The 15,102-nt window shown below is 45.6% G+C and overlaps 1 protein-coding gene across 2 annotated transcripts; it reads right to left on the minus strand.

The window, feature by feature from the left end:
* Positions 1 to 1,209: 1,209 nt before the first annotated feature.
* Positions 1,210 to 11,239, minus strand: Brk1 (BRICK1 subunit of SCAR/WAVE actin nucleating complex). Of its 2 annotated transcripts, XM_027429115.2 has the most exons (3): positions 10,695 to 10,851; positions 2,331 to 2,413; positions 1,210 to 2,104 (listed from the first exon to the last, which is right to left on the minus strand). In XM_027429115.2, the coding sequence occupies exons 1-3, from the start codon at positions 10,810 to 10,812 to the stop codon at positions 2,078 to 2,080; spliced, it is 228 nt and encodes a 75-aa protein (XP_027284916.1). In that variant the 5' UTR covers positions 10,813 to 10,851; the 3' UTR covers positions 1,210 to 2,077. The 2 variants fall into 2 exon arrangements, with proteins under 2 accessions (XP_027284916.1, XP_027284915.1); XM_027429114.2 differs by lacking the exons at positions 1,210 to 2,104; positions 2,331 to 2,413 and adding an exon at positions 4,284 to 5,334 and having other exon boundaries at positions 10,695 to 11,239.
* Between the last annotated feature and the right edge of the window lie 3,863 nt (positions 11,240 to 15,102).

Raw genomic sequence — 15,102 nt, forward strand, 5'->3', positions numbered from 1 at the left:
CCAACAGAATGACCAGTAGGAACCATACCTTAACTGTAACTCTTACGTATACCTTTTTGTCCTTTCTGTGTAGCCTTGGCTGTTCTGGAACTCAAGAGATCCACCAACCTCTACCTCCTGAGTGCTGGAATTAAGATATGTATACCACTACACCCAGCCTCATGTCTGAATTCCAAAAATGGAATCGGGCAGGGTATGCCACTGGACCTTCAGCTCCTCTTCCCAATGTGGCCACATTGAGCAAACCCTTTTCACTTTTCACTATCAATTAACTAGCTTATTAGGGCAGGGTAACACCTAGCTTGTCAGGGCTGCCAGGGCCCAGGCCCTGACCATAACAGCTCAGGTAACAACCATACAAACCAGGTTTGAAAAGGCTCACTTGTAATGTTACCATAGAGAAAGCTTTGGATTTTAGAGAACACTGGATCAAAGATACTCAGCCAGTACTACTAAAAATGTCTAAGGTCTATGTGGGTTTTCTGAAAACACATGAATACAACACAGCTTGTACCCTTCTAGTCTGTTTTATCAGTATCAATGGCAACAGCCTTTCTCAAAGCATCCAGATGGGTTAGTCCAGGAAAGGGGGGCTCAGGTACTTTTCAGGTTGCATATACTCTGAAATGATCCAATTAATCCAGAATGAACTGTGGTGTGAGGGCAGCAAGCCGGGAAACCTGAAAAAGAGGGCAGTACTGAATGTGCTCATCTGGGAGAACTGGGGAGTTCTGACCTAAGCTAGACTTTGAATGTCAAATAGGGCCTGAAGAGGGAGACCTCTGTGGGGGAAAGTCCTAAAGGGATTAAAGTTGCACCTAAACAGTAGATTGGCCTAAGCTTATAGGAAGCTTTGGAAATAAGTATAAGTCTTTGATTCTTCAGTTTAAACTGCAGTATTTACTTGAGAAAATGGTTTTTAATTGTTGTACATGTGCACTCATGTACAGGAATGCCACAGTATACATGTGGAGATGAGAGGGTAGATAACCTGCACGGGTAGGTTCTCTCCTTCCACCATGTGGGTCCTGGAGAGAACTCAGGGCTCACGTCTGGAGGCAAGCACCCTACCTGTTGAGCCATCTCACAAACCTCAGCATTTGCTTTCACAGGAAATATGCTTAGCTTGTAGCTTTTAAACCAGTAGTTTACCCTGGGTGCAATTAAACTGAGAAGATGCTAGTATTTCAACAGATAATAAACATCAGGTCTGATTCAATACTGTATCTTTTATTGGAGTCTAACACACCTCTATAGTAAAAATCCTTGGTAGTATCTGCTGAATGACCAAATGATTCCAGGACGAGTGAGTTCAAGTGTCCAGACACAAGCACTCTGACAGGAGAGCTGCCTAGCTTTGAATCAAACAGCTACATCTGCAGGTTTCCATTAGAGAGCATTCCTACACCTCACACTCTGAAAAGTAAGCCATCTTTAGCTCCTGGTGCCACCACAATCACAGCAGTCAGGTAAAGTTGAGTTTATTTGGGAAGCATGAGAGCCATGGATACCCCAAGTGACAGAAAAAAAAAAAAAAAAAAAACCTGAAAATATCCCTTCAAGCCAACTGGGGGCCTGGCTTTGACCTCCCAGAACAAGAAATTGGCGAGTTAGCAACATTTTCTGGCAACCACACTGCAGAGCACGAGAGTCTCAGCCAGGACTGCCCCCACCTCCTGTCATAGGCGCAGAGAAGACAGACTGTTGACACAATCAGTGCAGAGGCCATGGGAGCTGTAGGGAAAGTCTGAGAAAGAGAGTGAGGTGGGGAGGACTTAACAGAGTCCCGGCCTTTGCCTCTGAACACCTCAAACACATTGACACATAGTTCCAAACAATGTTACTGAAAAGGGGAAATGCCTAATGCTGTTTCCAAGAGGTGCCCTGGACTTCTTCCTCATGCCACATCACATCCCAGGTGCACACGGCAGAGCCCAAAGGCCACTTTTGAAAAAAGAAAAACAAGAAAAAGCCCTGTTGCTCTGGAAGGAGAGGGGGAGGCGCAGAAGGCTGCTGGGCCTTTCCCACATGGCCAGTGTTCTGTACAGCGACTTCCCAGCAGCAGCGTGGCACAGCTCTAGGTGAGAGTCTCACCCTTTGTCACCTGTGAAGGGAAAACTGACATTTAGATAAAATGCAAAGGGACTAAAGCCATTTAAAAAATAAAAATAAAAATAAAAAATCCCATTTTGGATCCTATGCAGTGCGAAATAGTAGCAAAGCAGCTCCAGAGTCCCAGACACCTAAATCCAGGCAGAGCATTACCTTCTGTAAGCCTGTTGTAAAAAGAAATGAGCATTCCCTCTGGGGTAGCTTGTGACCATACTCACCCTTGCTTCAATGTACTCTATTCTCCGTTCAAGAGCTGTCAATTTCTCATTTAGTGTTGCGAGTCTTGATCGACAAGACATATCTGGTAAAAGGAGACTGATGTTCAGGATTAATGTCACTCCAAACACCCACACCCACACAAACCATCTGGACTCAAGAGGAAATTTATCCTTCCAAATACACATGGAGACTGGGGATATGGCAAGACGTATTTTAGGATCAACTACCCAGATTCTATGCAACAACTGAGTTCCACAAATGGCAAAGAGCCAAGGGAGACCCTGTATCTTGCCTCGTAGTCAAGGTTGGTCTTGAACTTACAATGATCCTCCTGTCTCAACCTAAATTTATGCAACTTTAAAAAGTTGCTAAATTTAGCCGGTAGGTGGTAGCACACTCCTTTAATCCCAGTGTCAGGGCCCAAAAAAGATGGTTCTGCTTCATCTTGGCTCAAGGTCAGAGAGTTCATAAGACCTAAAGGTCTAAGGTATGTCTACAAGTAGTATGTTTGATCCTGGCCTTGGGTGTTTTATCTAATTAACAACAGACTTGGTTTGAGGTGTGGTGTGTTACTCCTGACTCTCAAGGTCAGATAATGGGAAATTGAATCTAAGGTGTGGTTACTGAATCCTTGGAGAATTGAGGAAGAATGTTGGTTTGTTCTGTATGAATGATACCATGTTCCCCTTTTTGGTTAAAGTATTTAAGAATGGTGAAGAAGGGCTGGAGAGATGACTGCTCTACCAGAGGTCCTAAGTTCGATTCCCAGCAACCACATGGTGGCTCACAACCATCTGTAAAAAGATCTGGTGCCCTCTTCTGGCCTGCAGGCATATATCCAGACAGAACACTGTATGTATAATAAATAAATAAATCTTGAAAAAAAAAGAATGGTGAAGAATAAACTTGGAGTATTCGGTATTCACTGAATTGCCCTCCAGACTCTGTCCATGTTTCTGTCTTTCTCTTGGAGTCTTTATCTGCCCTTTCTCAATCCACATTCCCCCTCGCAGGTAAACCAGGGGCAATTCGGCTGGTTCCAACTGTAGCCCCACGAAGACAGGCTCCCACATCCCAGCACTCAGGAGGCAGAGGCAGGCGGATCTCTGAGAGTTTGAGGCTAGCCTGGTCTACAGAATGGGTTTTAGGGTTACACAGAGAAACCTTGTATCGATCCAGGACAGACTCCAAAGCCACAGAGAAACCCTGTCTTGGAAAAACAAAACAAAACAAAACAAAAACAAAAACAAAAAACCTTGTATTGAAAAACCAAAATAAAGTTGCTAAATTTATGGAAAATTGTTAAATCAGTAACATAAAATAATATGCAAAGGATATACAGATGGCCATTTGTCAAGCAGCAAACTTAAGTTTCAAGAGAAGGGACCAAACAGAAGCTCTTCAACCTAAGGAAGGGTGTGTCTCAATAAACCCACTGGAAGTTAAATTAGGGCTATGCACTGAATCATCACTGAAGAGCACCAGCTGTTTCTTGAGCCCACGAGCTGAGTGGGAGCTGAGTGCCTCTGTTCCCTGGCATCGCAGACACCACACATTGATAGCATGGAAAGAGACCAAAATTCAAAACCTGAGTGTTGTTTTAGGCTAGGGTTACAGTTGAGGAGGCTTGTCCTAGATCACTCCAAGTTCAACACCCAGCACTGCAGCAGTGAGGGAGAAAGGCCAGAGGATACAGCAGAAAACAAGGGCAGGAAGTGGTGGTGGGGGTGTGGGGAGAAAGTCCAAAGAGGAAGGAAGGAAGGATGCTCCCCATCATGATGGCCACAGACTCAACCTCTGGAACTGTGAGCCCCAAAATAAATTCTTTCATAAGTGGCCTTGGTCACGGTGTTTTGTCACAGCAGTTGAAAAGATACAAGTTGGCCGGGCGTTGGTGGCACATGCCTTTAATCCCAGCACTCGGGAGGCAGAGGCAGGCAGATCTCTGTGAGTTCGAGGCCAGACTGGTCTACAGATCGAGCGCCAGGATAGGCTCCAAAAGGTACACAGAGAAACCCTGTCTCGAAAAACAACAAAAAGAAAAAAAAAAGAAAAGATACAAGTTGGTCTCAGGGAATGAGTTATCTATCAAGCAACAGGCCTGACCATGATGTTTTTTGGAGGCATGTGGAAGACTTTGAGATAGAAAAGCAGCTGAACACCGTGGGCAGGAATTAATGAGTCCTTGATGCTCCATGCACTGAAGCATCCTACTAAGAGCCTGCATGACCACTAGACTATGGAGGCCCAGTTTAAGACGTTTCAAAGGAAACAGCAGTGCCTCGAGTAGAAGACACCACTCATGACGTTTTTGCAAAGAATGTGGCTGATTTAATCCTTGTCCTAAAAATCTGCTTGAGGTTAAATTGAAAAGTTTTGGACTGATTTCGTTGGCAGAGGAGATTACAAGACAGCCTAACAGCAACTTGGCGGTGTGGTTACTAATTACTCTTCTGCAGGTCTACAATGAAAAAGAAAAAGCAGGGCAAAAGGAAATACAAAATACACAGTTTGTGGAGAAAAAGATCATTAGGAAATTTAGTGTTGGAGCCAAGGCTTGTGCTGAAAGAGGTAAGAAGCCTGATGAGAAATGGAATAAAGGGAATAAATACTCTCAGGGCAAGACTCTACCAAGCTAGTCCTGCAACTACCAAGCTAGTCCTGTAACTTATGGAAGAAAAGGGTGTAAGGAATTTCCTGCTCCTAAGAGGCAGCAACTCAAAGTTTGTAATAATGTAGGGCCCAGGATCCATTCCCAACAGGCAGCAGAACTTGGTAGTATTGGTCATGTAGTTCTGGCTATAGAATCACAAAGGATACATGAGAAAATGAGTTATGGAATCTTCTTCCACGATTGAGGAGAGCTGCTGAGGCCAGGTGTGTGGTAGGAAGTCCTTGCGTGGTAGCTCAGAGCTGCCATTGTGTGCAGTTGTGAAAGTGAAGCCTGGATTGCAGTGGCGATCCTAGGATGTGATAGAGTCGTGGGGTATCTGCTAGAGAGAGCTGCAGACAGGGAGGAGAAACAGTCTGAGAGAGAAGTATGTTGCAGCATGCAGAGCTGTTAAGGGAAGAACAATATAAGACCTTCGATGCCAGGGATACAGGATTTGGTGTTTGCCCTGCTGGGTTTCCATCTTGCTTGGTCCCGAATTTCCTTACTATGCCACTATTCCTCCCTGCTGGAATGATAATGCATATTCTGTGCCAATATATGCTGGAAGGATGTAATCTGCTTTTTGATTTTTTTTAATAGGGGTTACAATTAGGAGATTACCTTGAGTCTCAGAAGAGACTTTGGACTTTTAACTATACTGAGACTGTAAAAGACTATGAAGACATTTCTTTTTTTCTTTGAGACATGGGCTACCTATGCGGGCATGGTTGTCCTGGAACTCTATACACAGACCAGGCTGGCCCCAAATTCACAGAGACCTGCCTGCTTCTGCCTCTTGAGTGTTAGGATTAAAGGCATGTGCCATTACACATCACTGACTATGGAGATTTCTAAAAAATAATTTACTTTTATTTCATCCGTACTGGTATTTTGCCTTCATGTATGTCTGTGATGAGAGTGTCAGATCTTGGAGTTAGAGACAGTTGTGAGCTGCCATGTGGGTACTGGGAACTGAACCCAGGTCCTCTAGAAGAACAGTCAGTCTTCTTAACTGCTGAGCCATCTCTCCAGTCTGGCTATGGAGATTTTTAAAGTTAGACTAAATGAATTTTTGCATTATGAAATGGCCACAAGTCGATGAGGGTCAGGGAGTAGAATGTGGTGGTTTGAATGGGAATGGCCCCCATAGGCTCATATATTTGAATTCTTGGTCCCCAGTTGATGGAACTGTTCGGGAAGGATTAGGAGGTATGGCCTCATTGGAGGAGAGGTGTGACTGGGGGTGAGCTTTGTTTGCCCACTCTCTCCTCTCGCTCTGCCTTGTGCTTGTGGATCAAATGCTCCAGTGCCATGCCTGCCTGCCACCATGTTCCCCACCATAATGGTCATGGACTTCTCATCCGTTGGAACCATGAGTCCCAAGTGAACTCAAAATTAAATGCTTTCTTTTATAAGTTGCTTTGATCATGGTGTTTTGTCAAAGCAATTGAAAGACAGTGTCTCTTCTTCTGCACTCTTGGAAGCTATGCAGTTCCTACCTCTGAAAGACACTGTGCTTCAACAATATCCAAATACCAAAAAAAAGAGGCCTTTTTGAACTAGAGAAAATTCAATCAGCATCAAGCACATAAAGGAACCAAGATTCCATCTGTGAAAAGCAGCCTTGAGTGTTTCCTCTGGCTTTTCCCCTTCCCTTTTCACTACCTCACCCAGAATGCAACCAAGGCTCCCCCAAAATACCCTTTTCTCTGCTGGCTCCTCTATCTGAAGCCATTAATTAGATCCTTTTCTTCTCAACAGTCCTTAACATAGGAGAAAGGAGGCAAATGTGATGGCCACTTCCTACTACCTCTTCCAACCCATGTTCCTATCTCAATAACTTTTATTTTTTAGGACTAAAATAGCTGTGATGGCTCTGAACAGTCTCCCACATGATGATTCAACAGCGAGCTAACAACTTTCCTTCCTTCTCTCACTGGCTGGCTCTGCAAAAGCACTTAAGCATTCACTTCGACAAATCTTTCTACACTCTGATCCAGCTCGACTGTCATCATCATCTTGCCCATCTAACCACCATTCTTCTTCACCAAAACTTGGCTAGAAAGTTGCCACTGAGTGGTCTTACCAGAAAAACACATTCTTCCTTTATCTGAATGTATTCAAATTCTTAAGGATGAACTTCTCATTCTTAAGTTACTCATATACTTGGGTCTCTGGCTGTCACTCTACCCATGTTGGATAAACAGTTAAATAAGTAAGGTGGCAGAGCAATGATGATTCTCTTGTGCATGTGGCACCCACAAACACACAAACAAACACACACACACACACGAAAAAAGGTGTGTGGTGTGTAAAAGAAGGATGTTTATTTCTGGTACTTCTGTATTAATACCACAAACAAGGGAGGGTGTGATAAAGTACAGGTTTCCAGGGGACTACTGGTGCCACGGTTTGTTCTTTCTCCTCAGTATTTGCTCACCACCCAATCTCTCCAATTCTTTGTATGTTTTCCTTTTGGTCTCCATGCATTCTTTCTTACTCACCCATTCTCATTCCTACTCTTCATGATAGTTTTTCAAACTTAAGTTTCCCTGCCATGTAACTCACACTGCATAAAGTACACCGTCACGGCCACCAGCTCACTTGCAGAGTTGTGAAACCATTACCATTTCAGTGATCTCACTGTCTCCAAGGGAAACTTTATACTCACTATTCACATTCCCCATTCTGCTTCCCCATCCCTGGAACCCACTGTTGGGCCAAATGACTGGTCATTTCCCTTTCTCCTTTGGTAGTGACTGAGTCTTGGGCCTTAACTGAAAACATTATCACTTAGCTCTGTGTGTCTCCAAAGTTTTGTGTTATTTTTTTCTGCAGAGACAAGGTTTTTCTATGTAGTAAACTTCACTAGCCAGAAGCTCATTACCTGGAATTTACAGCACTCCTCTCGATTCTGCCTCCCAAGTGCTAGAAGCAGAGGAGTGTACCACCACCATGTTTGGTTCTCCTTCCTTTTTTAATCCCCCCCCCCTTTTGTCTCAGGTAGTCAGTCATGGCCTATACACCTCACCATGTAGCTGAAGATGACCTTGAACTTCTGATCCTCTGGCCTCCACTTCCTGATTGCTAGGATTACGTATGTGCAACACAATGCCTGCTGGCCCCTTCTTTTTAAACCTCACCATCTGCCTCCTCTAGTTCCCAGGGTTAGCTTACCCACGCCTACCCTAGCAACCTCACTTTTCCTAGAAATACTGCCACTTTACAAAAATTTATTTTATGTGTTTGTGTGTGTGTGTATATATATATGCCAAGATCAAAGCATAACTTTTGGGAGTGGTTCTTTCCTTCAACGATGTAGATCCTGGATACTGAACTAAGGTCATCAGGCTTAACACCCTCAGTTAAGGAACCCACTGAGCCATTTCACCATCTCAATTCTACCACTTCTGTCACAACCATCCAATAGGCCCAGATTTCCATTTAGTATGGTGTTTGGAAGCTCAAAAGCAAGTAAGTAGTAACCCTGACAGTTGTATTTCCCATGAGAAGAGATACACAGAAATGATGGGAGGAGAGATGCAGGGACAGCTGTGCTGGTCTGTCAATCTGGTAAATCAATCAGAACCCCAAATGATACTCTGGAACTGGCCTACATGGATCAACACTGTTGAGAAAGACAAAACGTCCAACTCCAGGCACAGGCTCTGGAATACTCATGAAGATAAACATGAATTTGGTTCATAGGCTGGCAAGGGTAGAGTTCCACATCACACGCTTAAGGCCCTAGGTTACACACAGCATTCACTATTTGTAACAAAAATAATAGGAAAGCATTCAGCAACTGGATTAACTCGGGACCCTGCACTTAAGTACACTTTGTCACCACTTCCTGAAAGTGCCAGGTCTTATCAGGGGGCTTGCTAGTATGTCCACAGCATCACTGCCGACAATACTAACAGACAATTCCCTCTTTAAATTTATTTTTTAGGTAGGAACTTCCCTAGGTAGCCTGGGCTGGCCTACAATCCTGTTACTTCCCAAGCACTGGGATTACTGAAATGCTCCACTACACTTGACTTTCCTCTCTAGACTATTTCATATATGCCTTTAGCACAACAAAAACTCATGTTAACTTTATCTCAAATTGTCTCTTGGGTTTTTGATCATTTTTTGTTTCTGTCTCCCCCACCCTCAGGGTGTTGAAGAGTGTATGTGGAGGGGTTCTACCTGTTCTATTTCCAGAAAGCTTTCCTTACATATTTCAGGCTAAATTGGAACTCACTATGTAGTCCAGGCTGGAAATCCTATCTCAGCCTTCTGAGTTCTGGGATTATAGTGAGTGCCAATACACCTGGCTCTTGACTTGTTTTTGAAATCAGGTTTTAGTTCTTTGGGGGAGTCTTAGGAGTGAAGAGTTTGAGATCTGCAAACAAGAAACGTCCCTTTTCCTGCTTTATAAGCAAGGAAATCTCTGATGAGATGTCTGCATCAAATGTCAATAACCACACCTTATAGAGAACAAATTTGATTTAGAGCTTCTGCAGCAACATAGATTGGGGATTCCAATTTTTCAGGAGTGACAAGAAATGGCCTATATGGCTGTTATCCTTCCTGAAGATACTAAGGACCCAATGCCTGGAGTCACTACCAGGCAGTTTTTGGTTTTCTGAGTTTTTTTGGTTTTTTGAGACAGGGTTTCTCTGTATTGCTGGAGCCTGTCCTGGAACTCACTCTGCAAACCAGGCTGGCCTCGAACTCACACAGGTCCGCCTGCCTCTACCTCTGAGCTGTACCCCACAAGCTGTTGGTCAGTCACTTCCTTCATACTACTTCGGCCTCATCAGTTCTCTAGCTACAAAACAATCGATTCATTTTATTTTTTTTTTCAAAATTCAGCGCTCTCTCCCATTTAGTCTAAAAAGCTGAAAATTGCTAATTGGTAGAACCAAAGTGTCCCAGCTGAAAACGATCACTAGGTGCCATCTGCGCGTTGTGTAAGAGAGTCTCTGAAGGAAGACTTCCCGAGAACATGAGGCGTCTGTGACAGGTTTTCTGTCCAGAAGGCTAGGAACAAAACTCAGAAAGAAATGAAGGCTGTCACCAGTCGGCCACACCTAGGAATGATTTGGGGGAAAAGTAGACTCTGCTGAAAGTATCTCTGCCCTGTAGATCTGAGGAGCCAGACAGAAGCATCCAGAACACCTACCAACTGTGGTAGCAGATACAGGGCTACAAAAGGCATTTCCAAGGCCGGAGAGGACCCCCAGCCCGCCCTCTGCACCAGCACCAAAGGGAGCCGGGGAGGAATGAACGGCGCGCGCGGAGGGGGGAGGGAGAGATGGTCGAGCAGGAGGAGCTGTAGAAGGGACGACACTAAGGGTTTTCGGACTTGATCCTGAAGGAGATGGGGAACTATCAGGAGTCTCTAACTGTAACCGGGACTGTGACAGGGCTGCGCACTGCCGGCCAAGTGCAGACTGGCGAAGAGGCGCAGCGCAGACCAGGACGCTGATGGATGGGGCTGGGAGGCTGGGCAGTGGGCGTGCTGACGCGCGCAAGCGGGGCCTGGCAATGGGCAGGGAAGACCCACGGAGACCGCCTAGCGAAGCTCGGGGTGAGAGGACTGCGGCCAGCGGGGCGCGGAAGAGGAAGGCAGCAGCCGGGACTGGCGCGCCTCTCCTCGGCGCCGCCCGCCGCCTCCGACCGACGCCTCCCTCCTCCCAGCCTCCCCTGCTCGCCCGCTGACCGAAAGAGTTGAGAAAGTCCGAGATTTTCTTGATGCTGCTGGTGATGATCTCAATGTACTCTCGATTCGCCCAGTCCTGGTGGATCTCCCGCTGCACCGGATCCTCTTGTCCAGCCATGGCGGCCGCCTGAGGAAAAGTGACTGCGCAGGCGCCGCGACCTCCACAGGCCGCCAGTGCGCCTGCGCCGCCATCCCGGACGCGAGTGTTCCCAGCTCCAGAAAGCCGGCCCGAGTGGCGCGCGTGCGCAGAGTAACGCCCTTCGCCCTGCCTGCGCTCTTGCCCGGTTTCCACACCGGGGAGAAGGAGAAACCCTCGTGAGGCGGAGACCGACAAGTATCCCGGCCGCACGTCCACGCCCATCACTAGCGGTCCTAGTCCTTCCAGGGCGCCCACACGCCCCTGCCTCGGCCCTGGGTTGCTCAGGGCTCTCTTGACGCCTTGTCAGCAGACGTGGGCCCAGCCCACGAGCCCCGGTTTGTTGGTTTTCCGAGAGGACCTTTTTCTGTGTAGCTCTGGCTGTCCTGTAGCTCACTCTGTAGACCAGGCTGGTCTCGAACCCTGCTGGAGCCTGAGCCTCCGCCTCCGCCTCCGCCTCCGGAGTGCTTGGCATTAAAGGCGTGCCCACTACGCCTAGCGAATCTCCTTTAAAAAAAAAAAAAAAAGGGCTTTTCATACTTGGGTCACAACTCTGTTCGTTGTAGGGGAAGCTGTAGCCACGCTACTTAGGGGCTGACTACAGCCTTCCCTACAGTTCATTCTCGTTTCCTTTTTTTGTTTTTGTTTTTGTTTCTGGAGACACGGTTTCTCTGTGTAGCTTTGGAGCCTATCCTGGCACTCGCTCTGTAGACCAGGCTGGCCTCTAACTCACAGAGATCCTCCTGCCTCTGCCTCCCGAGTGCTGGGATTAAAGGCGTGCGCCACCAACGCCCAGACTTCTTGTTTTCTTTTTTAAAGTTATTCATATTTCTTGTACGTGTGGATGTATGTGTGTGGGCGTCCACGTGACACGTCACTCGGTTAGAAATCCTAGGACAACTTGGAGGAGTGGATTCCACACCTTCCACCTTGTGGGGTGAAACTCATATCATGAGGCTTGGTGGCAGGTGCCTTTATTCGCTGAGACATCCCATGGACTCTGAATCTCCATAATTAAAGTGTCTTTCAGCACCCCAGTATGATAGGCTACCTCACGTTACCAAATGGGCAAAATATATTTTTAATGCTAATACCCAGTGATGGACCCGCAGCTGTAGTTACTCACAGTGTAAGCTAATGCAATTGTATCAAGCGCTGAAAACAAGCAGGGTGGTGGTGCAGGCCTTTAATCCCGACACTGGAAAGGCAGAGGCAGAATTGTTGTGCCCAAATCGCAAAGATTCCCAGAGACCACCAGGAAGACAGACGCACCAAACTGCAAAAGCAAGGTTTTAATTGTTTATCCAACCATGACAGGGACCCAGTCTGGCTAGCCGATGCAGTCAGTAGTCCCCAGAGGGAGCGAAGTTCTACTGCTATGTTTTAAAGACAAAAATTACAGGATTACATCAGTAGGTACCGCTTAGTTTCTGATTGGTTGACATTTGGGAACAATTAGAATTTCTCAAAGTCATATTTTGGCATGAAATGCCTGTGTACCAATTATTCTCATTGGTCAGTGCTGAGAGGGAACATTCTGTAGTTTCTATGGCTTTGTCTTGTTACTTGCAGGTGACCTGTTGTTCATAGATACTAATAGTTTTCAGAACTGTATCCTGGAGACTACAGGAGAGGTTTTGGTTTCCACTAGAATTTCTCTTTTGGCCAAACAGTTTCCAGGAACCAAGTATCCAGGAGGCTGGGGAGGGGATGGTGTCTGGAGTTTCTGTGTGTTCAGTTTTGGCTCTAGGTTCCCGGAGACCAGAGGATCTGGAGTTTCCTTGTGTCAGAGGACTATGTGTCTTTTCTGTAGCCTGTCATGGCTGCTAAAGCAGGGGCTGAGTGAGGGTCTGGTCCCTTTATTTCTAAATTATTAGAAGCGAAGCCTTTGAGTTTAGTTTACCCCTTTCAAGAATGAGTTCAAGGCCAGCCTGGTCTACAGGGTGAATTCCAGAACAGCCACAGCTACACAGAGAAACCCTGTCTCTATTCTGCCTCCCCAAAATGAGTGTAAAACAATCTCAAACCTTTTTTTTTCACCTAATTGTTGAGCCTGGAGAGATGGCTGAGTGATTAAGAGCACTCCAGAGGACCCGGGTTCAATTCCCACCACCCACCTGGTGGCTCACAACTGTCAGTATTTCTAGTTCTAGGGGACCTGACACCCATGGCAAAACCCCAATGCACATAAAATAAAAATAAATAAGAAAAATATCATTGAATGAACTGGTCATTGTGGTGCATGCTTGTAATCTCAGCACTCAAAGAGACTCAGACAGAAGGCCTGTCCTGAGTGTAAGGCCAGCTGAAATACACATCAAGACACAATGGGAAAAACACTTTAACCATAAGCATGGACTTTGAGGTAATGTTTTCAATAATTGATGTGAAGCCAAACAATGGTTTTGCTAACCCATGGCACTGTCTTAGTAAGCAGTATTTAAATGCCCATTAGATACATGTCGATATGAAAGAGCATGCTACACTGTAAAGAAAAATACAATATAAATTTTTATTTATCATGGCTTCCATGTGTAGTCTTGGGTGTCCTGGTATTCACTCTGTAGATCAGGCCAGCCTTGAACTCTTCCTCTGCCTCCCAAGTGCTTGGATTAAAGGCATGCACCATGACTACCTGGCACCAAAATATAATTTTAAATTTCTACCTATGCATGTCTTGGAGGCAGCATCTTGAGGTGGGAATGCCAGTCCTAGAATGCCAGTTCCTGGAGTGGATTCTCCAGAGCCAGATGTTACAAAAGCCTCAACCTAGCCCAGCCCAGTTCCTTCTGCTTCTTATGTCCTATGTGATAATTTCTTTCTCCTCACACATGCTCTTGCTATTTGCCAGGGCCAGTGTTTTGTGGGGTGTGAGTGTGTGTGTGTGTGTGTGTGTGTGTGTTTCCTTCTTCCTAAGAAGTAAGAAGGCTGGCTCAGGTATTTCACTGCAATTGATTAATATAAGGAGACTCTGATTTTACTGGTTACCAGTTGGAGATAATAGCAAATGGTACCTCTCAGAACATGTCCCTTAGATCTGGGCAGACTACACAGAGGATTGTGTACAGATTGTCATAACAGTATGAATCCCTCTTTATCCAACAATTCTAAACATCCTATCTTCGCTTTCATATTTAAAAGAACAATACTGTGCAGTAACAACACTTCATTTGCCTTTTAAATAGCAGTTTTCTCTCTCTCCCCTCCCTCCCTCTCTCTCTCTCTCTCTCTCTCTCTCTCTCTCTCTCTCTGTGTGTGTGTGTGTGTGTGTGTGTGTGTGTGTGTGTGTGTGTGTGTGTATGGTTTCTCAAGACAGGGTTTCTCTGTAGCTTTGGAGCCAGTCCTGGAACTCAACTCTGTAGACCAGGTTGGCCTTGAACTCATAGAGATCCACCTGCTTCTGCCTCCCAAGTGCATTGGTGTTTTGCCTGCATGTGTGTGAGTGTCAGGTCCCCTGGAACTGGAGTTACAGACAGTTGTGAGCTGCTGTGTGGGTACTGGGTATTGAACCTAGGTCCTCTGGAAGAGCAGTCAGTATTCATAACCTCTGAGCCATCTCTCCAGCCCCTAGCAGGTGTCCCTTAATCAGAAGGAAGATAAAAACAGACTGAGAAAAAGTTGTTTAAAAGTACTTCCCTCTTTTCCAAGTGTCATCATTCTCTGCTCTCTGGTTTCTGATTCCCATCCAAAATCTTTTTTGTTTATCCCTTCTGTAACGGGAAGTACATGTATACACAGTGGGTACTGGACAAACGCCTCGAGATTCTGTAGGTCTTTCAAACCCAGAATCTCTGCCTGACACCAATCCTTGAGTCCCTGGGTCTCAGCAAACATTACCTTAAAATGCATCTTTATGGTTAAAGTGTTCTTCCCATTGTGTCCTGCTTTGTGTATTCCAGCTGGTCTTACACTCAGGCCAGGCTTCCTGTCTTAGTCTCATGAGTGCTGATATTACAAGCCTGTACCAAAATGCCAGCTTGTCCAACAATTTTATTTTATTTATTTATTTATTTATTTTGTTAAACAATGAGTTCTGCAGTCAGGGAACCGCAAGGCTAATTTTGTGTTTAAGAAAAGAGCAGGTGAGTTGTTAATTCATCTGTTCCATCCCGCCTCCAGGCACTTGCACACTATGAGAGACTGAAATAATTGGGGGAGGGGTGACTCCTGCTTCCCACTATCTGTGCTAGTGGACGTGCTGCACACTGCACTGACTTTTGGAATGATGAAACATGTGTTGAGAGTACTTTATGTACTTGCAAAGGACCCAGT

Source organism: Cricetulus griseus, chromosome 8 (genome assembly GCF_003668045.3).
Source record: "Cricetulus griseus strain 17A/GY chromosome 8, alternate assembly CriGri-PICRH-1.0, whole genome shotgun sequence".
Lineage (NCBI taxonomy): Eukaryota > Metazoa > Chordata > Mammalia > Rodentia > Cricetidae > Cricetulus > Cricetulus griseus.

Bases quoted from the DNA above. Each gene is read 5' to 3' on its own strand.
- Brk1 (XM_027429114.2), bottom strand. From the start codon at position 11,055: ATGGGCGTGGACGTGCGGCCGGGATACTTGTCGGTCTCCGCCTCACGA. The intron at 5,335-10,694 runs GTCAGCGGGCGA...CCCTGTCTGCAG, and splicing joins GGACTTTCTCAACTCTTTCG to CTCTCTCTAGCAGATACCCC.